Source organism: Galeopterus variegatus, unplaced genomic scaffold (genome assembly GCF_000696425.1).
Source record: "Galeopterus variegatus unplaced genomic scaffold, G_variegatus-3.0.2 Scaffold830, whole genome shotgun sequence".
In the NCBI taxonomy this organism is placed as follows: domain Eukaryota; kingdom Metazoa; phylum Chordata; class Mammalia; order Dermoptera; family Cynocephalidae; genus Galeopterus; species Galeopterus variegatus.
Window position 1 is genome coordinate 124404 of NW_007726941.1, and position 22027 is coordinate 146430.

The following is a 22027-nucleotide window of genomic DNA, read 5'->3' on the forward strand; positions in this document are numbered from 1 at the left end:
GGGATCCGAACCCTCGGGGGGGAGCGCCGCCGCGCTTCCCAAGCGGCGCACTATCCAGTGCGCCACCGGGCCGGCCTTTATCTCCATTTTAAAGTCAAGAAAAGTGAGGCTTAGGGAAGGTGACAAGATCACATGAAATTCTAGCAGATCTTAAACCCAGAGTCTGGATCTTCTGGCTCCTAGTCTGGGGCTCTTTTGACTTTTCCCAAGCCAGCTCTCCTGTATATATATGATGTTGTCTAATAATGCAGAAAACCTGAAAGCTATTTACAGAGACTTGTGGTGGTTGTGCTAGGAATCTCTGGGAAAGCTCACCACTGAGGATGGACGTGTCCCTACGGACAGTGGGCCAGCTCTGTGCGCTGTCCAACCCAGGGAGAACCTGCCCCAACCTGCAACAGAGCAGGGACAACAACCCGTGACTGGTAAGATTAATTCTTCGTTTATTAAGCTTAAAGGTAGGAGGGTAGATACCCCAATAAAAGTGTTTCATCTGGATAATTTTGAGGAGAGAAAAAACCCTCATACAAATTAATGACATTAAAACACTGCCTCTTTTTTAACAATTTTATTATATCATTGTGCCTAAACTCATAGTTTTTTTTGTTTGTTTGTTTGTTTGGTTGGTTTTGGCAGCTGGCTGGTAAGGTGATCCAAACCCTTGACCTTGGTGTTATCAACACCACACTCTAACCAAGTGAGCCAGCCGGCCAGACTTTTAAACTTATAGTTTTAATTCCATGCTGAGTGTATCCATTTTCAGTTACTTGATGCTATTTACTCATTTTGTGATATGAATGAGACGCAGGATGAATGGGAAGGATGCCCCATCCTTCAGAATCTCAACACTCTGCTTATGTGAAATCACGTGCACTGAGAAATGGCGATAGGAACCTCCACAAAGGAAGAGTAGACAATCCATACTGAAAAACTGTCATAAGCGTTCATCAGATGGAGTAACATCATGGAAGCAGAAATCATCTCAGTATTTATTTGCCTACCTGTCATCTAGTAGTTTTCCAAAATAATATTGCAAAACATGATTTTTTTAAATCAAGATGAATTGACTTTGCTGCTTTCATTGGAGGCCTTTCTTAAAAATTAGTATTCTAAATTTGTACTCTGCGGGGTGGGAGATTCTCAGTGGCTGGCGGTCACTGTGATGGCCATTTGTCGAGCTTCGCTGGAGTCTTGTGGTCCCTCTGCTGCTGGCAGTAGGTCCTTTACCTGCTGCAGTGCTGGCCTTCTGATTGGTCAGAAACTACGGTGGCAGAGAGAAATGAGATAGCCTCACTTGTTAAGTCTGTCCTATAAAATTTTAAGACCTCAGAACTCTATACCTTGATGGCTACTCACAGAAAAAAACACAAGCCCCTAACACCTGAAGCAATGCAGTCCTCCATCAGTGATGAGGCTGTTACTATGGTTTCTGTTCTTTGAGGTTCACATTCGCTCACTGAACAAACATTAACAGATTTTATTTTTTTTTAGCAATTTGACTTTATTGCAAATAACACTTTCAAAATAATGCTTCACATGAGGCCAGCATCTTCATACATTCTAAGAGTGCATGTTCCATATAATGATCCTCTGGAAGTTTTCTTGGAACCCATATTTGCTTTGGAATGGGGCAGGGGAGCAGCGGGGGGATTGTTTTTTTTCACTGACACCGTCATCCTCCTAATTCACAACCTAATGCAGAAAATTCTTTCCTTTCTTGAGAAATTTCTTATTCTAGATAGGCAAGTTTTTCTGAATACTGAGGGTCTGTATCTTAAGTAAATGAATTTGCACAGGTAAAGTTCTCTTGTGTTATATTCAGTGCAGACATTTAGTCTCCCTCCACCCCCTCCCCTTAGAACTGCCCGCCTGTGTTCCATGGTGCTTCGTGCACCTCTGAGAGAGCACTGACCCGGCGTCCTGCAGGCGTGAGGGGGGTTTCTGTCTTCCTCTCTCTGGACTTCCCAAAGGTAACAAGCCTTGAGAAAGGAGAACAGTGTGTCCCTAGCATCCACCAAGCAACCAAAATACTAGGGCCAGGAACTGATTATGTTTAATATGTAATAAATAATATATGTGCTTTATTAATTAACATATAGTCAACATATTGGACCATAATTTGTTTAATTCCTTATAAGCATCCTCATTATGGGGACTGATTATTGAGTTGCATTGACACACTGGCGCCCTCTAGGGCTTGTCGGTTATATGTGATGTATTTGATCCTGATATTTTTTAGAGCTTCTGTCTCTTATGTAGTTTTTTATCTCTCCTTCCCAATTAAAAAGCTATCTGTGACCAACTGGTCCTGCTGACACCTTGACTGCTAGTAGCAGCCCTTCTTCCTTGTAGTTTTATTTCAAATAGTTTAGCTGTGGAAGGATGTTCTTCAAAACATATCCTGTTTTAAGGGAAAGAGCCAAAATTGCATAACTGATAAAAGAAGGAACACCTTACCTTTTAAGATAAAGCCTCCTTCTTAAGTTTCCAACACTATATATACACAGCATGGTAGTTAAGCACATGGGCACCACATACAGGCTGCCTGGGTTTAAATCCAAGCTCCAAAGTTTGACCAGGGAAGTGACCCTGGGCAAGTCACTCATGTCCTAGGTTGCCCACCTGTGGGGTTGTTCAGGAGCAACCAATGAAATGATTCATGTAGAGCCCTTGTAACACTAATACCTAATGTGCACTCAGTAAGTTATCTATGTGTGTATGTGACCATCCCAAGGAAAAACATACATATGTATGTATATACCTGCCTAGTATATAATATTCCCTCAGTGAGATATGTATGTATGTATACACACACACACACGATTTTTCTAAGAAAGTTTTCAGAAAGGAACAAAGTTCAACTTGCTGTTTTACACTAAGTGAATGGCCAGCTGAGATGTGCTGGTCATATGTATGTATATACCTGCCTAGTATATAATATTCCCTCAGTGAGATATGTATGTATGTATATACACACACACACGATTTTTCTAAGCAAGTTTTCAGAAAGGAACAAAGTTCAACTTGCTGTTTTACGCTAAGTGAATGGCCAGCTGAGATGTGCTGGTCGTGAGGTCTGATTTTTAGATCCTTTTCAGCTTTCCAGCAATAACTAATTCTCTCCTTTGATGGTTGGCTCCCAGAAACGAGGAGGAAAAGAGGTGGCAGCTGTTGGGAGAGCTGTCAGAGCTGTGCGAGAAAAGCCCCGACGCAGCATAGGGGGGATAGACCCCTTGTTCGTCACTAAATTTTTAAATTAGCTCTGCTATGAAAGGAATGCATGTTGATTATAAAACTTAGCAAAGGAGGAGGAAAAGAGGTGGCAGCTGTTGGGAGAGCTGTCAGAGCTGTGCGAGAAAAGCCCCGAAGCAGCATAGGGGGGATAGACCCCTTGTTCGTCACTAAATTTTTAAATTAGCTCTGCTATGAAAGGAATGCATGTTGATTATAAAACTTAGCAAAGAACAGTTGAGAGGGAAAATTTAAAAGATAGCATAAAAATCACCTAAGCTGCAGAAAAAAACTCTATTAATATTCTGGTATGTATCCTTTCAGTCTTGTGCATATATGAGTGTGTAGAAAATAAATATATCATAGACTTGTTCTTTTCTTGTTTAAAAAAAAAAAAAAAAAGACTACATGGTCACCAGTACCTAATGACCTTTTTTACCTCATATATCCATAGAAAATAATATTTTCTGCTGGGGTCAACAGGACTGCTCCTAAGCCTGCATGAGTTGAGCCAGCCCTGGCGCTAACAATTTGATACTAGCACACCTGTACCCTACTCTAGTGAGGAAGCCACACTGGTGTCCCCCGAGTCCCTCCACACCTACAACTTCATCTGTGAAGGCTGCTGGGCCTTCCGTCTTGCGGAGGTGCTGTCATTGAGCCCATATTCCTCCCACTACTGGGCATTTAGGGAGTTTCCAGATGAAAGATTATTTTGAAAGGTGACATCAAAGGCTGCCTGCCTCAGTGTTACTTCATCTCCCTCAAATAAAACTCTTTGAAGTTACACACTTGGCAATAAAGTCAAATTGCTAAGAAAAATGGCCTGTTAGGATTTGTTCAACGAGTAAATCTGAAACTAAAAAACAGCCTTTAAATCCCTTCCTTTTGTGTCATTGCGACTTTCCCCCAAATTTTGGTGTCAGCAGAATCAGGAAGGTTATGCTTAAGGGAGTTCAGGAAAGGCTGAGCAGAGAAGGAAAAGAGCAGGTGGATTTGAATCTCGGCAGGTCCCTGGCCTTTCACTGGGGGTGGCCTGGGAGAGTGATGTGCGGTCTCCATGGGCATCTTGATGATCCAAGCTTGTTATGGCCCAGTGCTCTACACAGAGGCCACATAGTTAGGGTTCAGGTAGGAGCATGACTGTGGAGCCAGCTTCTTGGGGTGACCCCTGGCTCCACCACCTGTGGGCTCTGTGATGTAGGATGTGTTGCTTAACCACCCTGCACCTCCTTTCCTCATCCTTCCAGTGCACATGGTGACAGGACCTACCGAACAGTGTCGGGAGAAAAACTAATGCATGAAAAACTCTTAGCATGGTGCTAAATCCTTCATTATTGGAAAAACTCTTAGCACAATGCTAAATCCTAATAATTCATTCTTAAATATTCACATAGGAACTTCAGGAGAAAAAAACATACATGATTAAGATGGTTTTCTGTGGGAGATATTGGATGAATATAACATCTGGGGTAGACATTTCTCAAATGAGCAGCTCTTGAGTGACTGAGTTTTCCACTCCAACCTCAGACCCACAGTTCCTAAGGAAATAGCTAATCCTGTGTTCTTTTTTATGCCAGTTTCCCCCCCTGTTGCAAGATGCAATGTGCCAGAGGTGGGCAGATTAGCCCGAGAGTGTGCAGGGACTTAGAAGGAGACACCTCCAGGACAGAGTGGCTCTCGGAACCATCTCATGGATGACCTGACCTCCCCGTCTGCTGGCACACGTCACCTTTCCCTGCTGCCTCTGAGATTTCAGGCTCTTTCTTGCTTCTCTGCTTTCCTTCCACTGTCTCTGCTTTCTCCTCGTCGCTGTCTGCCCAAACCATCCCTTGTGAACCTCACACAAGTCCCCACCTCCTCTGTCAAGGCTCCGGGAATAGTCTGGACTTCGGGTTCTCGCACTCTTCCAAGCTTCGTCCAGAGCTAAGCTCCATGTAGACTTTGTGTCCCGTGTGTAGCATTCTGTATGTTTTCCCTGGGTAGCCTCATCTCCTGTGCTTTAGGTTTGGTGCTTGGGCTGTTTTTGTCCAGTATCGCTCACATCTCCAGCGGGAGGCTAAGCCCAGACGCTGGACTGAGAGCCGCAGGACCTCTGCAGAATCCATGCAAGAGCTAAGAACTAAACAGAACAACAGCCTGACTCCTGCGGCTTCTGTGAGAGTGGATCACGTAAAGAAACCAAGTGAAGGATTTCTGGTGTTCCCCAGCCTTAAAAATAACCGAAAGAAAGAAAAACAGGCAGACACAAATGTTCCTTCTGCCAGCTAGTCTGAGTTACTTTAGAGCATCCAAAGCAGGCTGGTATTTGTTAGATGTGTATGCCCTGTAATTTCAGAGACAAAAACAGAAAGACAAGAAGGCCCACATTTAGGATGTGGAATGTCTTTCTGAAAAAGAAAAAAAAGTACTGAGATTGTTTACAACTTTTTTAAAGCTGAGAGGTTCTCTGTTTTCTCACATGTCCCCTTTATCTCCCCTACGACCCCACTTTTGTCTGCATTCTCCCAGGACTGGACGGCTCCCCAGGTCTCATCCCTTCCTTGAGGAAGAAGGGGGCCGCTGGTCCTGACCCCAGCAAGACCTCAGTGGACACAAGGCAGGTCCGGCCTGCGCCTCCCAGGGCCCCCGAGTCCGAGGGCAGATGTGCCGTCCACGTGGCCTGCGAGTGCAGCATGTCCCCAGGGGAGAAGGCGGCAGCTCGTGCTGACCTTGGCGAGACTCAGGCAGCTCCAGAAGCCAGCTCGCCCCACTACACCGAGAAGGCGACTGGTCCCCGGGGAGTGGAGCACGGGGCAGAGGGAGTGACTCCAGCTAGTGCCATCCCATCACGAGACTCTCTGACAAGCCAGGAGAAAAGACAAGAAGCTCCGGGTAACCACAGCCAGGCTTTGCCAGCGACAGGAATCTGTGTGCCTGAAACACTTCGGGAGCCTGCCCTGCTCGAGGCAGCAGATTCCATGTCTGCAAGGACCCTGCAGGCCAGCCTCCCCCTGCCACTGTCCACTGGCAAGGCCAAAGAGGCATGTGGCAGCGCCTCAGGGCACTGCTGCCCTGCGGGGAGCAGGGAGAGCCCCGTGACAGACATCGACAGATTCATCAAGGAGCTGGATGCTTCTGAAGCAAGGATCCAGTCTTCTCAAAAAGGGGACAGTGGGGGTCAAGAGGGCAGCTGTCCGGGTTCCTGCCATGCCGAGCCAGCCACGGGTGACCAGATGCCCTCCCCGAGGAAGGCCTGGGCCCCTGGCGCCCCACCCGCCCCCCAGTGGGCCTCCCAGCCTTCGCTGTTGGATTCCATTCACCCTGACAAACATTTCACTGTGAACAAAAACTTTCTGAGCAACTACTCGAGAAATTTTAGCAGTTTCCACGAAGACAGCACCTCGCTGTCGGGCCCAGGCGACAGTACGGAGCCATCTCTCTCGTCCATGTACGGCGATGCCGAGGACTCCTCCTCTGACCCTGAGTCGCTCACGGAAGCCCCGCGAGCTCCCACCGGGGACAGCTGGCCCCCTCCCCGGTCTCATGGGTCTTCTCACAAGGAAGACACTACAGAGTCTGAGGAGGAGCAAATCGAAATCTGTTCCACAAATGGCTTGCCTGATCCACCCGCAACGCCTCTCCCTCCTGCCCAAGCTGCACCCTGCCCTGCTCTAGCCAAAGTCCTGCCATTGAAACACAGTGCTCCGAGTGCATCGCTGCAGAACCCATGTGAGACAGCCTCCTTCTTGCCAGGGGCCTTGTGCACTTCAACCCCAAATGCTTCCCAACCTTTTTCTCTCTGGGATATAAGCTCTCAGGAGCAGGAGACTTGTGCAGACGTAAGCGTGTTGCAGGACCCCAGGCCCTCGTGTGCAGAAGACACTAGGGAGACTACCAGGACTAGCTCAGCCGAGGAAGACAGTCAGCCTTCTAAAGTCACCAGGCACTGTCACAACCCCCCGGCCACTCTCAGCTCCCTTAACTTGGTAAATGGGCTGGAACATGACCTGCTAGATGATGAAACCCTGAATAAACAAGAAACAAATGTTAATGCAACTGAAAATCTGTCCTCCTTGAGTGTGGCTGTCCCTAAGAACGGAGAATCTGTTTTGGCAAGCCTACACATCTCTGAAAGTCAAGACCTGGATGACTTGCTACAGAAACCAAAAATAACCTCCCGGAGGCCCATCATGGCCTGGTTTAAAGAAATAAACAAAAATAACCAAGGTACACACTTGCAGAGCAAAACTGAGAAGGAACAATCCATGGTGGCAGCCAGAAGCCCTGACTCCAAAATTCAGATACTGAGCTTGAACCACAAAAAGGGGCTTGCCATGGCCAATAGCCCTCCTCAGCTGAAGATGACTCTGGAAAATAAAGACCCACCTAAAAAAGGTTCCATGGAAACACTTCTGAGTAACTGTCAGAAGCCCAAATGTGGCCCCAAGTTGAAGAGACTGAGCATCAAAAATAAAAGCAAAGTCAGTTCGGAGGCCCCCGCTGCAAACACTGCCAAAGCTGGTGGGATAGACCACAGGAAATCCTTCATTTCACCCCAGAGCTCCCACAAAATGCTCTCTAAGGTAGTGTCACACCGATCCCAGGTAGCTGACCAGGAGGGGCCCGACAAACACACCGTAGCCACCCCCAAGTCTCCCCAGTGTGTGCTGGAGGGCAAGCCACCCCTGGCCGCCCCTGGGTCACTGAAGCCCTCGGCATCAGACACGAGCATCAAAATGCCCATTCCACCCCCGAGCTTCACCAAGATTCTTCCTGAGCAAGATGCATGTAGTAGGTTCCACACGGCTGTCCACTCAGAACCCAGCAGAGGCTGCCCAGCTGCCCCCAGATCCTGTACACGTGGGCCAGAGGGCGAGGTGCCCTGTGCAGACTCTGGGCTGGGGAGTCCCGCTGCATCAGGGAGCAGTGCGTCCATGGCAGGGAACAGACAGATGGCCTCAGCATCGGAAGCCACCCAACCCAGGGTGCCTGGCGAAAAAGGAAGCAAAACCATTGCTGGTGATCCCCTAGAGAGAACAAACCAGCTGAAACTAGTTGAGATTTCTTCTGAAAGAATGCCAAAGAGTGGATGTGGTGACAAGCCAGCTGAAAGTGTCAGACGGGGAGGGTTGTGGGCCCAGAGCAGCTGTCAGGAACAGAATGAAATCAAACTCTGTCACCACTCCGTGGAATTGTGTGCCTCCCAGGTGGAGCAGGAAATGCACAGATCGCTCAGTGTGGCCAGGTTGGCATCCTGGTCCCCCCAGCTGCATGCTAAAAAGACAGATTCCCCCCAGGGACCGTCAAGCCAGCTGCCGGAGGCCCTAGGAATGCCCAAGAACGGCACACCCACTGGCCCCGCGGGGGAGGACCATCCCTACTTCACACCACGGCCAGCGACCAGGACCTACTCCATGCCAGCCCAGTTCTCGAGCCATTTTGGACGGGAGGGTCATGCCCTACACAGCCCAGGTCACTCTCCTCAGAACAGCCAGACCCCTGTGGCGAGCCGTGGTCTCCTGGAGGCAAAGGCATCCAAGGGCAGCCTTCTCGGCCTGGTTAATGGGCACAGTGTGTACAGTGTCAAGCCTCTGCTGGAAACGTCGGGGAACCTTCCAACAACAGACCCAGGGGAGATCATTTCCATACAGGAGACGAGCTGCCCAGTCACAGACAAAATCAAAGTCACCAGAAGACATTACTACTATGAGCAGAACTGGCCCCATGAATCTACCTCATTTTTCTCTGTGAAGCAGAGGATCAAGTCCTTTGAGAACCTGGCCAATGCTGACCGGCCTGCAGCCAAGCCCGGGCCTTCCCCCTTTTTGTCGGTGAGCTCCAAGCCCCCCATTGGGCGACGGTCATCTGGCAGCATTGCCTCGGGGAGCCTTAGCCACCCCGGTGACCCAGCAGCGAGGTCACTGAGGCGCAGCTTGAGTTCCTGCAGCGAAAGCCAAAGTGAAGCCAGTGCCCTTGTCCCCCAGATGACCAAGTCCCCGTCCAGCATGACGTTGACTGTCTCCCAGCAGAATCCACCAGAGACCAATAACAAGGGCCCTGAATCAGACCCCCCCAAAAAGTTTGGTTCTTCAGGAATTCCCACCCCCACAGTGACCCCAGCCTCTCCCGTCAGGAGGAACAAGTCCTCGGTGCGCCACACACAGCCCACGCCTCTCTCTCACTCTAAGCTCCAGGAACTGAGGGCCTTGAGCATGCCTGACCTGGACAAGCTCTGCAGCAACAATTACACGGCAGGACCGACCACCATGCTCTTCAAAACCGAGCTGGAGATCGTTCCCAGGAGGTCGCTTGGCTCCCCTGCTAGAGGCCTCGATGGACCAGCTGCCCTTTCATGTCCCAGGAGTGGCAGGAACAGGGCCTGCCCAGGAGGAAGCAGCTCGCCAGCCAGGGAGCCTCGGACACCCAGTACAGCCAACAATGTGGGTGAAACCACCCAGGATCTAGAAAAAAGCTGGTCAGTAACGTAAGTATCTGCCCCTCCCCTTTTATTTAAATAAACTTGTTTTATTTTGGAATAGTTTTAGATTTTTAGAAAAGTTGCAAAGATAATACAGAGTTCCCACGTACCTCTCACCCAGCAATTCCTGACGTTAACCATCATAGATAACCACAATCCATTTATCAAAAGTAAGAAATCAATGTCAGAACAACACTATTAACTGAACTATAGACTCTATTCAAATTTTGCTGAATTTATTCCTCTAATGTCCTCTTTCTATTTCAAGATCCAATCCAGGATACTACAGTGCATCTAGCCCCTTTATTACTGGAAAAATAAAAGTGCCTGCAGGGAAAAAGCATTTGTCAAAATGTTGCTCTGAGTAGAAAATTCTACAGGACGTGGCACTTAAACAAAAGCAACGCAAGAGGGAGATGGGCGGGTGGGGAAGGAAAGGAAGGGGAGGATCTGGGTCTTTGAAGGTGGATGGAGTTAAATGGGAAATTTCTAACATTTTAAAATATTTCACTTGAGCCTATAAATGTTTTTAAATATGGTCAGAAATGTTCCATTAAACTCCTGCATTGGTCCCCTCACATCTCGGAGGGATTCCTGAATCCGTAGCCCTCCCCTGGCCTTTGGCAGTGAGTGGCAGTCCTGATCCGCACACAAGATTCTTCAATTAGTTTGGAGTGGGCGGTGTGACCGAGAGAGCATGAAGATCAGAAAATACCTGCAATGTAGTAGGAAGGTGGTCATGTTAAATGCATCCTTACAAGATGGAGAACTTGCTTTTTTCTTTAATGTTTCTCATATATATTTATATTATTTAGTTTGGATCAACTCCTTGTCTCGGCGGAAGACCAGCAAAGATTACAGTCTGTTTTATCATCAGTGGGGTCAAAATCTACCATCCTAACTCTCATTCAGGAAGCGAAAGTACAATCAGAGGTGAGTGAAATGCAGGAATCACTGCGGTAGGGTCAGTGCCCAGGTGTGGGTCACCAGCACAGACAGCCAGGGAGAGCCTGCCCGAGTCCTGGAACAGCTGCCTGGGGTTGTGAGTTGGACTCAGTCTGACTTCACTTGCTGCTAGCAGACTTCAGAAGCTAGACCTTGTCTTGAATGTTCAGGTGCCACAGTGCTGTTTAAATTCCCCTGTACCGACTAGTTACCATCCTCCCCATCCCTGCATTGGGAGTTTGTCTGCAGAAGGTCCTCAAAGCAGAACTAGGCACCCTGGAGATTTTGGAGAATGACCACAGTGCCTCTGTCCACCTACGTGTGGACATAAACTACCTAGTCAAGGGAGCCACCTGCTGGTGAAGGAAGAGTTATGTAGGTGTAATCCTACCATGGCCTGAAGTACAAGACAAAGAAGCTAATTAGTAATTACAAATAAAGTCTTTAAATAAGTCAGATGTGACAGTCAACAATAACAATAGAAACCATGGGTTCACATCTAGGACACTTCTCTGAAGAACAATATTAATTCAGGACTGTCCATAGAAATTTGAACCCTAATACAAATGAATATTTTCTATTTAGAGAAAACAGCAATATGAATCATTTTTCTTTAGTAGTAATGGGCCTGGGTCACTAATGTCATCTAAGAACACTGTTCCAGAAATTTGAATATTACCCAGCGGGGGCTGCAAGATTTCTCAGCTAAGGAGCAGCCTCGGCATCTAATCTAGTAAGAGACTGGCTGCGATGGCCAGGAGGTGGTTGCAACAGAGGAGACAGATGTCAGCACTTTCCACATTCAGTGAGAGGGAACATTCCATTCTCTCCCTACCTCCCTCAAGGTGTCGCCATAAGCAAGCATTTCACGTGTGGAAGTCTCACTCTGGGACTTCCAGTCAAGGTGGCACAGTGGGGTCACGCTTTGCCGGGTCCCCTTTGCCCCATATTACAATATTATATAAAACGTAAAAGGAGAAAACAAAAAAGTCTCAACCAACCACACAAACAAGTTGCACATTTTCAGGGAACATAAACAAAATAGACTGTGTGTGGACAGGATGCTTAGATCTGTCCTTAGGGGCATCTTCTGGGACCTTCTGTGCTGCTGCCCCACCCCCCACCACCATATTCACCACCAGGCAAGTGTTGTGGTTTGGTGTTGGAGACCATTCCTGCTTTCATCAGTAAGCAGCTTTCTTATTTTCTTACTGTCTTCAGTTGATTTCAGAGAGTAGTGGTGAGCAGAGATTTCCTCACTCTGCCGTCTTCAGACTAGAAGTTTCCTGCCTTGCTTTTTTCCAGTGAATATGGTTTGTAGGTGCTAAAACTTGAACTGCACAGAACTACTCCCTGTGGCCGCACGATGGTGCGTGAGAAATTAGAGAGGGGCTGAAAACAAGCCCCGGGTTTCCTACTGCAGCACACCCACACTTTGCAGAGCTCCTGAGGGTTGCCCTGACCTCCCTGACACTATGCTGAGCCTCTCAGAGAGGCCCAATTTGGCCTGTCAGCTTCTAGTATACTTGTATCCTCAAGCACAACTGGAAAAAAAAAATAATCTGAATAAATAAAAATTTTGGTGAGAACATGTCCTAGAATACAGAAGAATATTTTCAAATATTCTTTCCCTTTATTGCAATAAGGCATTTAAATATCTGAGAAGTTTTCATATTTCAGCATCGTTACCTCCCAGAAGCTGCACAGAAATCATTTACTGGGTCACTGGGTCACATATGTCTGTTTTTGTTTAGAAAGCCTAGTTGCCCCATGGCTCACTCAGGAGAGTACGGCGCTGGTAGCACCGAGGCCGTGGGTTTGGATCCTATATAGGGATGGCCGGTGTGCTCACTGGCTGAGCATGGTGCAGACCACACTATGCCGAGGGTTGCAATCCCTTTACCGGTCAAAAAAGAAAGCCTAGTTGTCATCCTTCTTTTCATGGATCTGTGCCTGAGCACATACATGGTTGAAGGTGCCCATGAAGTTCACATCCCAACCCCCCAAAAGTTCTGCAGGACATTCTAGTATCAGCATATGGGGCCTTGGTTTGAATGAACTTTTTTAGAGAGGTATAAAGTGCTTGGAATTGGTCCTCATGACTTAGGAATAAGATTAAACACTTTTTCTTTTAAATGCTGGGTTCCTCCCCAGCACATTATAGAGGTGGTTTTCTCCACCAACATTTTCACTTTCTCTCATCAAATCAGTCCTTAAGGGTTATTATTAGGTCTTGTTCTATTGCTATGTTTGAGAATTCCTAGAAGTGATGGATGATAAATCACTTCATGTGAAACCTAGCAATGCAGATCTTTAAAACGTTGATGAATCATATCACGGGGGCGACACTGAGGGTTGCGATCCGTTGCCGGACACGGAAAAAGACAAAAAGGAAATAAATAAATAAATAAATATCTGAGAAGTTTTCATATTTCAGCATCAATGTTACCTCCCAGAAGCTGCACAGAAATCATTTACTGGGTCACTGGGTCACATATGTCTGTTTTTGTTTAGAAAGCCTAGTTGCCCCGTGGCTCACTCAGGAGAGTGCAGCACTGGTAGCACCGAGGCCGCAGGTTCGGATCCTATATAGGGATGGCCGGTGTGCTCACTGGCTGAGTATGGTGCAGACCACACTATGCCGAGGGTTGCAATCCCTTTACCGGTCAAAAAAGAAAGCCTAGTTGTCATCCTTCTCTTTTGGATCCTATATAGGGATGGCCGGTGTGCTCACTGGCTGAGCATGGTGCAGACCACACTATGCCGAGGGTTGCAATCCCTTTACCGGTCAAAAAAGAAAGCCTAGTTGTCATCCTTCTCTTCATGGATCTGTGCCTGAGCACATACATGGTTGAAGGTGCCCATGAAGTTCACATCCCAACCCCCCAAAAGTTCTGCAGGACATTCTAGTATCAGCATATGGGGCCTTGGTTTGAATGAACTTTTTTAGAGAGGTATAAAGTGCTTGGAATTGGTCCTCATGACTTAGGAATAAGATTAAACACTTTTTCTTTTAAATGCTGGGTTCCTCCCCAGCACATTATAGAGGTGGTTTTCTCCACCAACATTTTCACTTTCTCTCATCAAATCAGTCCTTAAGNTATGGTGCAGACCACACTATGCCGAGGGTTGCAATCCCTTTACCGGTCAAAAAAGAAAGCCTAGTTGTCATCCTTCTCTTCATGGATCTGTGCCTGAGCACATACATGGTTGAAGGTGCCCATGAAGTTCACATCCCAACCCCCCAAAAGTTCTGCAGGACATTCTAGTATCAGCATATGGGGCCTTGGTTTGAATGAACTTTTTTAGAGAGGTATAAAGTGCTTGGAATTGGTCCTCATGACTTAGGAATAAGATTAAACACTTTTTCTTTTAAATGCTGGGTTCCTCCCCAGCACATTATAGAGGTGGTTTTCTCCACCAACATTTTCACTTTCTCTCATCAAATCAGTCCTTAAGGGTTATTATTAGGTCTTGTTCTATTGCTATGTTTGAGAATTCCTAGAAGTGATGGATGATAAATCACTTCATGTGAAACCTAGCAATGCAGATCTTTAAAACGTTGATGAATCATATCTAGTGTGTGGGTGAAGGAAGTCAAAATTCAGAAGAATTAGCCCAGCTAATTTTTTATTTTAAAATCTTTTATTCCAAGATATCATTTGATTGATGTTTGAAACATAAGACAGTCTTTTATTTATTTTTTCTTTTTTTCTTTTTTTAAAATATGACCAGTAAGGGGATCTTAACCCTTGACTTGGTGTTATCAGCACCACACTCTCCGAAGTGAGTGAACCAGCCATCCCCATCTGGGATCCAAACCCATGGCCTTGGTGTTACCAGCATCACACTCTCCCGAGTGAGCCACAGGCCGGCCCGAGTCTTTTATTTCTTTAGGACACTACTGAGAATGTTCTAGTCTCGATATGGGTTGACAGTTTTAACATACTTTGTATTTTAGTGCACCAGTTAATTAATGGCACCTGAAATCCAGTGACCTGGACATGGGGAGGAAAGTGTATAAAACACACGGCCTCAGGTGTTCTTATCCTGCCGTGTGGCACTTTATGCTCTTGCTGGAACTGGCTTTGCTAAATTGTAGACATAAAGAATTGTAGAATAAAGGGTTTCCTTCAAGGTCAAATTGTGTGCTACGGTCAGATTTGGGAAGACATAATCTAATGCCTTAAATGGCTTGAAGATTTGGGAATTCTAAACTGTCCCTGCCCCATCCTTTTTCATGTCCACCTTCCCTGTGGTCTATAAGCTATGGGGTGGACCCTTGAAACTTCCCGTTTAAACACCACCCAGAAGGGATGAAGGATGGTTGAGACGGGGCTCCTCCGATGTTTCTGTGACAGCTGAAGAATCACTGGGGTCAGGGGTGACAAGCACTTACAGAAGGATTTACATCATAGCTTCCTTACTCTTGACGCAAGGAATTTTTTTTTTTTTCTGTTTTCATTAGAATAAAGATGTTTGCTTCATAGTCTTGAATAAAAAAGAAGGCTCAGGTCTGGGATTCAGCGTGGCAGGAGGAACAGATGTGGAGCCAAAGTCAGTCATGGTAAGTGACCATGACGTTAGGCTCTCAGGAAAGTCACTCCTGAAACAGCCTCAGAATTTGATCAGGACACAAATCCCAGTCTGTGGGTTCAGAGACTGCTGGGGTTTGTTCTCTACTTCCAACATAAAAATGGAAAAGTGGGGAAAATAGTATGTAAGATTTTACTGAAAGATAAGCATTTTTAATACATAACTGACACAATGTGTAGGCCGAATGCCAATATGTATAAACACAATTCTGTACGTCCTTATAATGTGCCTAACTTATTTAAGCACTAGAAGAATATTAGAACCAACTGAGCACACCTGCATTTGCTTTTTTTGCATTGCTCTGGGGTTGTTAAGGAGGCCTCTTCACTGGACCAGCCCAGGTCCCATTCATCTTTGTACTATTATTGCCCCACGGATGCTGGGCCCACATCACACACTCGTGAGAAGCTGAGCAAACATGTGAGCAGACTCTGCCGCTTACGTTTGTATTTCCACCCCCACACTGAGTATGTGTTCGGTGAACTATTTGTATGATTTAGAAAACTTGTCATTAGAAAGTTCCTTTCCTACCGATTAGCAGCTACTCTCTTGCTTTCGGTGGAGGTCATAAACAGATGTGGCTCTCGTTCCCTTTTCCTTTTCTTGTCCCAGGTCCACAGGGTGTTTTCTCAGGGGGCGGCTTCTCAGGAAGGGACCGTGAACCAAGGGGATTTCCTTCTGTCAGTCAATGGTGCCTCACTGGCTGGCTTAGGCCACGGGGATATCCTGAAGGTTCTGCACCAGGCACAGCTGCACAAAGATGCCCTCGTGGTGATCAAGAGAGGGAATGACCAGCCCAGGCCCTCCACCAGGCAGGAGCCTCCCACAGCCAACGGGAAGGGCTTGCTGTGCAGAAAGACCGTCCCCCTGGAGCCTGGAATTGGTGAGATATCACTTCAACAACCAGCTGGGTGTCAGCAGCTGAGAGATAAGTAGACTCTGATGGGACAAAAAGGGAAATAACGGCTAACTCTGGGTCAGAAACATTAAACGTTAGTGAAGTCGTCTAGTGTTTTTGGATGCTTCTTGCAAAAGCTGTGTTACAGATAAATTATAAAAATCCCCTCATAGTTCAAGCCACACTGTTGAAGATTTAAGATGCCTGCTCGACCACTTCTCTAAATGTCCTAAGAAGGCAGGAAGCCCCTTCCATATTCACATCCTCTTGTGAGGACTCAAGGGGCTGGTAAGTAAAACAAGAAACCCTTGCAATGGGGGGATCAGGGTTGAAGGAGACATTCCGGATCCCAGATTTACCTTGGGAAACATCAAAGTTGGCATTCTGTCCTGTTTTAGAAGAACATCAGGAAATGAGGGGGCCAAGGTGTTTCTGTGTTTGGAAACAGACTGCAGCCTTATTGAGCCGAGAGCAGCTTACTGGAAGAGGTGCAGAGGCAGATTTTCTCTGTGCCCTCCACACCCAGAGCCTCCGAACTGAGTACCGCCTCTGTCTCTGGGGCGCAGGCTGACGGCCACCCTCAGACGAGTGCTGCGGACTTCTGAATGCCCTCTGTTCGGTGTTCAGGAGTGAAGTCTCCCCTTAGTCCAGAGGGCGAAGCAGAGTCTACAGAAGTTCAGGTCGGGCATTGCCTTCTGGGAGGGGTCTTTTCTTCCTTCTCAGCATCTCTCTTTGAGAAGTCGAGGGTAGCTCAATTCCTCTGCTCGACTGGGCTTCACTGTGGCCTGAGCTGTTTGTAAAGGGTTTGCTGAAAACTGCTGATTCCATTGAACAAATGAGAAACACTTCCTGTCCAGAAGCCCCCGCAGTGGCAGGGGTGTCCTCGTCTTCCTGCTGCTCCGCCTTGAGCTGAGGCCCTTCCCAGTAGAGGCAGCACCTCAGTCGTCAGACCCGCCGTGCCCAGCTTTGCCCTGGCACCGTCTCAGCCGCACGGAGCGTTTTCAGGGGGCTCCTGGCAATTAACCTGTCAAAGGAAACCACCCGACACTTAATCCTAACAGCTTCCAGAGTCTTTAAGACTCAGGAACTCACCTATGGAAGGCTCTCCGTCACTGATAATCACTAAGTATTCCTGCAGCACCTTCAGGGCATCTAGCCTTGAACCAGACCCTGCAGGGCTCATCAATTTGCAAGCACTTTGAGAGCTTAAATGTATGCTTATTCCTAAACTTATTCCTATTCTTAAACCTCTTCCTATTCTTAGATGTATTCCTGTTCTATATTCCTACTCTTTAGAGTCCCGCTGCCCCGGGTCTGCCTGGTCCTGTGCAATATTCCTCACCATCCACTTAGGGCCTGATAAGCTGCACATTAGTGGCAGCTGGAAGGCTTTTCCAAACCCTAATGTACAGGGGGCTGGCCGGTTAGCTCAATCAGTTGGTTAGAGCACAGCCTTATAACCCCCAAGATCACGGGTTCAGTTCCCCTTACCGGCCAGCCACCAAAAACAAAAACAAATCCTAAAGCCCAGGAAATTCCCCCAGCACAGTTAAGTCAGAAACTAAACTCTGACGGGTGGGGGCGGGGTAGCAGCACCTTGTCAGTGTTCCCAGGTGATGCCAGAATGCAGTGGAGTTGAGAGCCACAGTCATAGGCCCGTTTTCCTGTTTAACAGCAAGTAAAATCACTGTGGAAAACCGTGCTTCTCTCAATATTAGTAAAGGTCCTTCAGATCATGTGGAGTGGCTTTCCTTAAACACAGTAATGGACTGGCCTTTATTAGAGATGACGACGGTAGCTCGGCCTCAACCCTAATGAATGCGTTAAGCGGGCAGTTTAATTTGTGTGTGTCCTTCCCCTGCCTCCTGAGCAACTAAGTGCGCCTTTGTGCACAACCCTGACATTTTTGGCTGATACAGCACGTAAGGAAGGGAAATAAAAGGCAAGTTTACAATCCCTGTTGAGCCCCCAGCCTGGCCTCTCCAAACTAGCACACAGAGTGGGCGCCAGTTGGTTGCTGTGGAGCAGGCATCACCATGGAAACGTCTGTGCCCACAGTGGAGCAAGATGCCAGTGAAGGCAGCTGGTGTGTGATGCAGGCCACTATACCGGAGGCAGGGTCTCCCTCCCCAGGAGCACAAGTGGCAGAAGGGGACAGGAAAGAAGCTCCGCGGGGTCCCAGGGAGCTCTGGAGTCAATTATAACAGTCTCACATGAGACTGGGTGCTTCATGAGGCTGAGTTTTTTGGTGCTGCCAATTTTCAGTACCAGATGGTGACACTCTGCTGCCTTCAGTAGGCAGGGAAGGCAGGAAATCAGATTTGATTCCCCAAGAGTGACTTCAGTTCTCACTAAGATGTGTGCTGCCAATGAAAGGGGCTTGACAAGAGCAGCTTGTCTTCTGGGGATTTCTGCTCAGGCATAGAAGCATTCTCCATGCTTGCAGAAACACTGGAGAGCAGAGGACGCAAGTACCACAGGAACACAGCCAGGAGGGCAGCTCCAAATTTGGGAGAGCAACACTAATGCTGGGCCCAAATGTTGTTATAAGTGCATCAAGGTAGATGGGACTCAGTGCCAGGAGCCCAGGGTGCACGAGGTAATGCATCTGGGGGCACCTGGACAAGTGGCACAAAGAGCAACCCTGTCATTTTTATCTTGGCAAATGCCACTGCTGCAGGGAGAAGCGTAGCTGCACATGACATTCTGTGTGTTGAAGTGCTGAAGACCGCGGCTGGGCTGGGACTGAGTCTGGATGGAGGAAAATCATCTATGTCTGCGGATGGGCCCCTGCTCATTAAAAGAGTGTACAGAGGTAATGTCCTAGAAAACTCAATCGGCCTGTTACTACCTGTTTTCTTTCCATTGTACGTCTCAATGAAAAATCAGTGCCTTGCATTTGGAAATCAAGTTTGTTTTTTAAAAATCTGAAATGTTTTTACTGCTTTGTCACAGATAGGATTTAGTGTTTCAGTGCTGTCCACATGACAACCCTATCAGGTAGGTACCATGATTGTCCCCATTTTACAAAAGCAGAAACAACTACAGAGAAATGGAGGCACCTGAGGTCACATAGGCTCAAACCCAGGCGTGTGGCTCTAGAGTCTGTGCCCCAAACCTCTACACTCCACTCCCGAGCTGCACGTTCCTATCTCTGTTCTCGATTGATATTTATTGTTATTGATGGGAACACGCCAAGCTAGGTAATGTCATCAGACTTGCCAGTCAGAAGTCCTTCATATCAGCCAAGATCTTATCGACTAAAATACTGGACTCATAAACTAGACTGTAAGGAAGTTAGATGGGAGATAGATATTACTGAAATAGTTGGTAAATAGGAAGTTTCCTCGTGAACTTGAATAATTCATTTTATGATCTTGGACAGTTCTCAAAAATCTCTTCAGATTCTGGAGCTGAACAATTATATTAACGATATAATTGTACAAACGATATCTATATATAATTACACTCACAAATAGATCAGAAACCCATTTAAAGTAAGAGAATATAACAATAAGTAGGACAGCAGATAATAAGGTTGGTTCTTCTTACCTAAGGGCGGTTGTTTTTTAAATGACCATCTAGATAGTGACCTTGTGGTATATTTCTATAATTACATTGTATTATCCACTTTTCTGTTGCTATAACAGGACACCCGAGACTGGGTAATTTGTAAAGAAAAAAGGTTTACTGGGCTCATAATTCTGGGACAGCTGCATCTGGCACAGGCCTTAGGCTGCTGCTTCTACTCATGGTGGAAAAGAGCAGGCAGCTGGTGGGTATGAGCAGATCACATGGTGAGAGGAAGCGAGAGAGAGGGAAGGGAAGCTCCAGGCTCCTTTAAACAACCAGTTCTCATGGGAACTAATAGAGTGAGAATGTCCTAGGGAGGCCATTAATATATTCATGCGGGACCTGCCCCCCCCCACCCCCCGCCCATGACCCACACAGCTCCCAACACTGCTGCCGTATTGGGGATCAGATTTTTCTTTTTTTAAAGATGACCAGTAAGGGGATCTTAACCCTTGACTTGGTGGTGTCAGCACCACGCTCAGCCAGTGAGCTAACCAGCCATCCCCTATGTAGGGATCTGAACTTGTGGCCTTGGTGTTATCAGCATCACAATCTCCCAAGTGAGCCACGGGCCAGCCCGGGGATCAGATTTTAACATGAGCTTTGGGGGAACAAAGGTTGAGGGGGCAAACAGGTCTAAACTAAATCATGCCTAAGAATTCCAAAGCCTCTCTTCACTCCTGACATATAGTTATTAATAGAGAAAAAAATTTTTTTTAGATATAGAGCTGTATTGGTCTGTTTCTGTTGCTTATATAACAAAATAGATGGAATTAGATAATTTATTTAAAACAACAAAATTTACAGAGGCTGGGAAGTCCAAAGTCCAGGGAACACATCTGGTGAGGGTCTTCTTTGGTGATGGCTTTACAGCAATGCAGGGTTCTCACATGGCAGAAAATGGTGGAGCAGAGAGAGAGAGAGAGACTCATGTGGTCTTCTTTTAAAGCCCTCAGATCCACGCCCCAGACCACCATTATTAATCCATTCACTACAGCCTGGTCCTACAATCTAATCACCTCTTCAAGGTTCCACCTTTCAGTTACCATAATGGGATTTCCCACCCTCAGTAGTTTCCGTGGGGCAGGCCTGGAACTCTGGGTGACACAATTCAATCTTCAGTAAGTTTGGGGGACATTCAATCCACAGCAGGAGCCGTGCTTAAAAATTTTTATGGATCAGAAGTGAAAGTGAAGCCCCTAGTGGTAAGCAGAGCTGCAGTGTAACCCTGTGGCCCACATTAAGCAGGGGCTGAGAACCCCCTGAATTTGTGGGCAACTAGTACCAGACATCTTGTGATGGGGAGAGCTGGCACCTGATCTCTGCAGTGAACTGGGGTCAAAACATCTCTGCTTTACTAAGACAGGCTGCCTGCTCATGGCCCATGGGCAAGTAGAAGACAGACACAGATCAGAATTCAGGCCCCTGCTATGTGTGGTGTGCTGTGTGTGGCCCCTGGGCTTGTGATGCCAGGATAGAAAACCCCAGATTCATTAACTCATCAAGTTGACAGAGTATTAGAATCCAGAGAGCCAAGCTAGAGCAAACATGAAACAACTCAACTGCAAGAGCACTCACAAGGGACAGCTTTCACACCAGGAGTACAAAGTATATAAGGACACATCTATTGCTATCCATATGAAGACAGAATCTGTAAAAATATAGAATAAGCCACAAAAAACACAGCACAGGGGAGTAAAGAGATAAAAATTACAAAAGGGTGATAAGAGATAAGAAATTTCAGAAGGAAAACACAGAATAAGAAAAAAGAAATATTTAGATAAGTCATGACTAAGAATTTTCTAGAACTGAGAAACAAAAGGGTTACTCAATTGAAAAAACTCATCAAGGGCAAAATGGCTGAATTTTATAAAAACCCAAACCTTGATGTATCACAAAGTTTCAGAATGTAAGGATTAATAAAATACCAACCAGCCACCAAAAAAAGAAATAAAATCTAAAAAGCGAAGAGAAAATTCAGATTGTTCACAAAGGCACTACTATCAGACTGGCAACGTGAATGACTGAAGCCAACAGAATAACACCTTCAGAGGACTGAGGGAAAACTTATCAGCTTCAAATACTATACCCAGCTAAACTATCACTCGAGCGATAGTGAGATGGGTTTTTAAAGACACTGTAATGAAAGGAGCTGGAGTCACTGCCTCCATGGTTAGTCACAGGACACGCAGCCTTCACAGGTCAAGAGCACAGCCCAAAAAGGTATCCAAGGCCTATGAGCCAAAGGACCAGAGCTGAAGCCGGCTAAAGCAGCACCTGGGCTGTGATCGGCTGGGGAGGCCAGGCTCAGGGATCCCACAGGA

The 22027-nt window shown here is 46.8% G+C and overlaps 1 protein-coding gene across 1 annotated transcript in view; it reads left to right on the top strand.

Moving 5' to 3' along the window:
• PDZD2 (PDZ domain containing 2) overlaps window positions 1-22027 on the top strand; it is a 117387-nt gene that overhangs the window by 89505 nt on the left and 5855 nt on the right. The window contains exons 17-22 of the mRNA XM_008572759.1: window positions 296-425; window positions 5743-9697; window positions 10507-10624; window positions 15105-15203; window positions 15845-16115; window positions 18811-18945. Of these exons, the coding sequence (XP_008570981.1) occupies window positions 296-425; window positions 5743-9697; window positions 10507-10624; window positions 15105-15203; window positions 15845-16115; window positions 18811-18945 (4708 nt within the window). The remainder of the gene's footprint in view (window positions 1-295; window positions 426-5742; window positions 9698-10506; window positions 10625-15104; window positions 15204-15844; window positions 16116-18810; window positions 18946-22027) is intronic.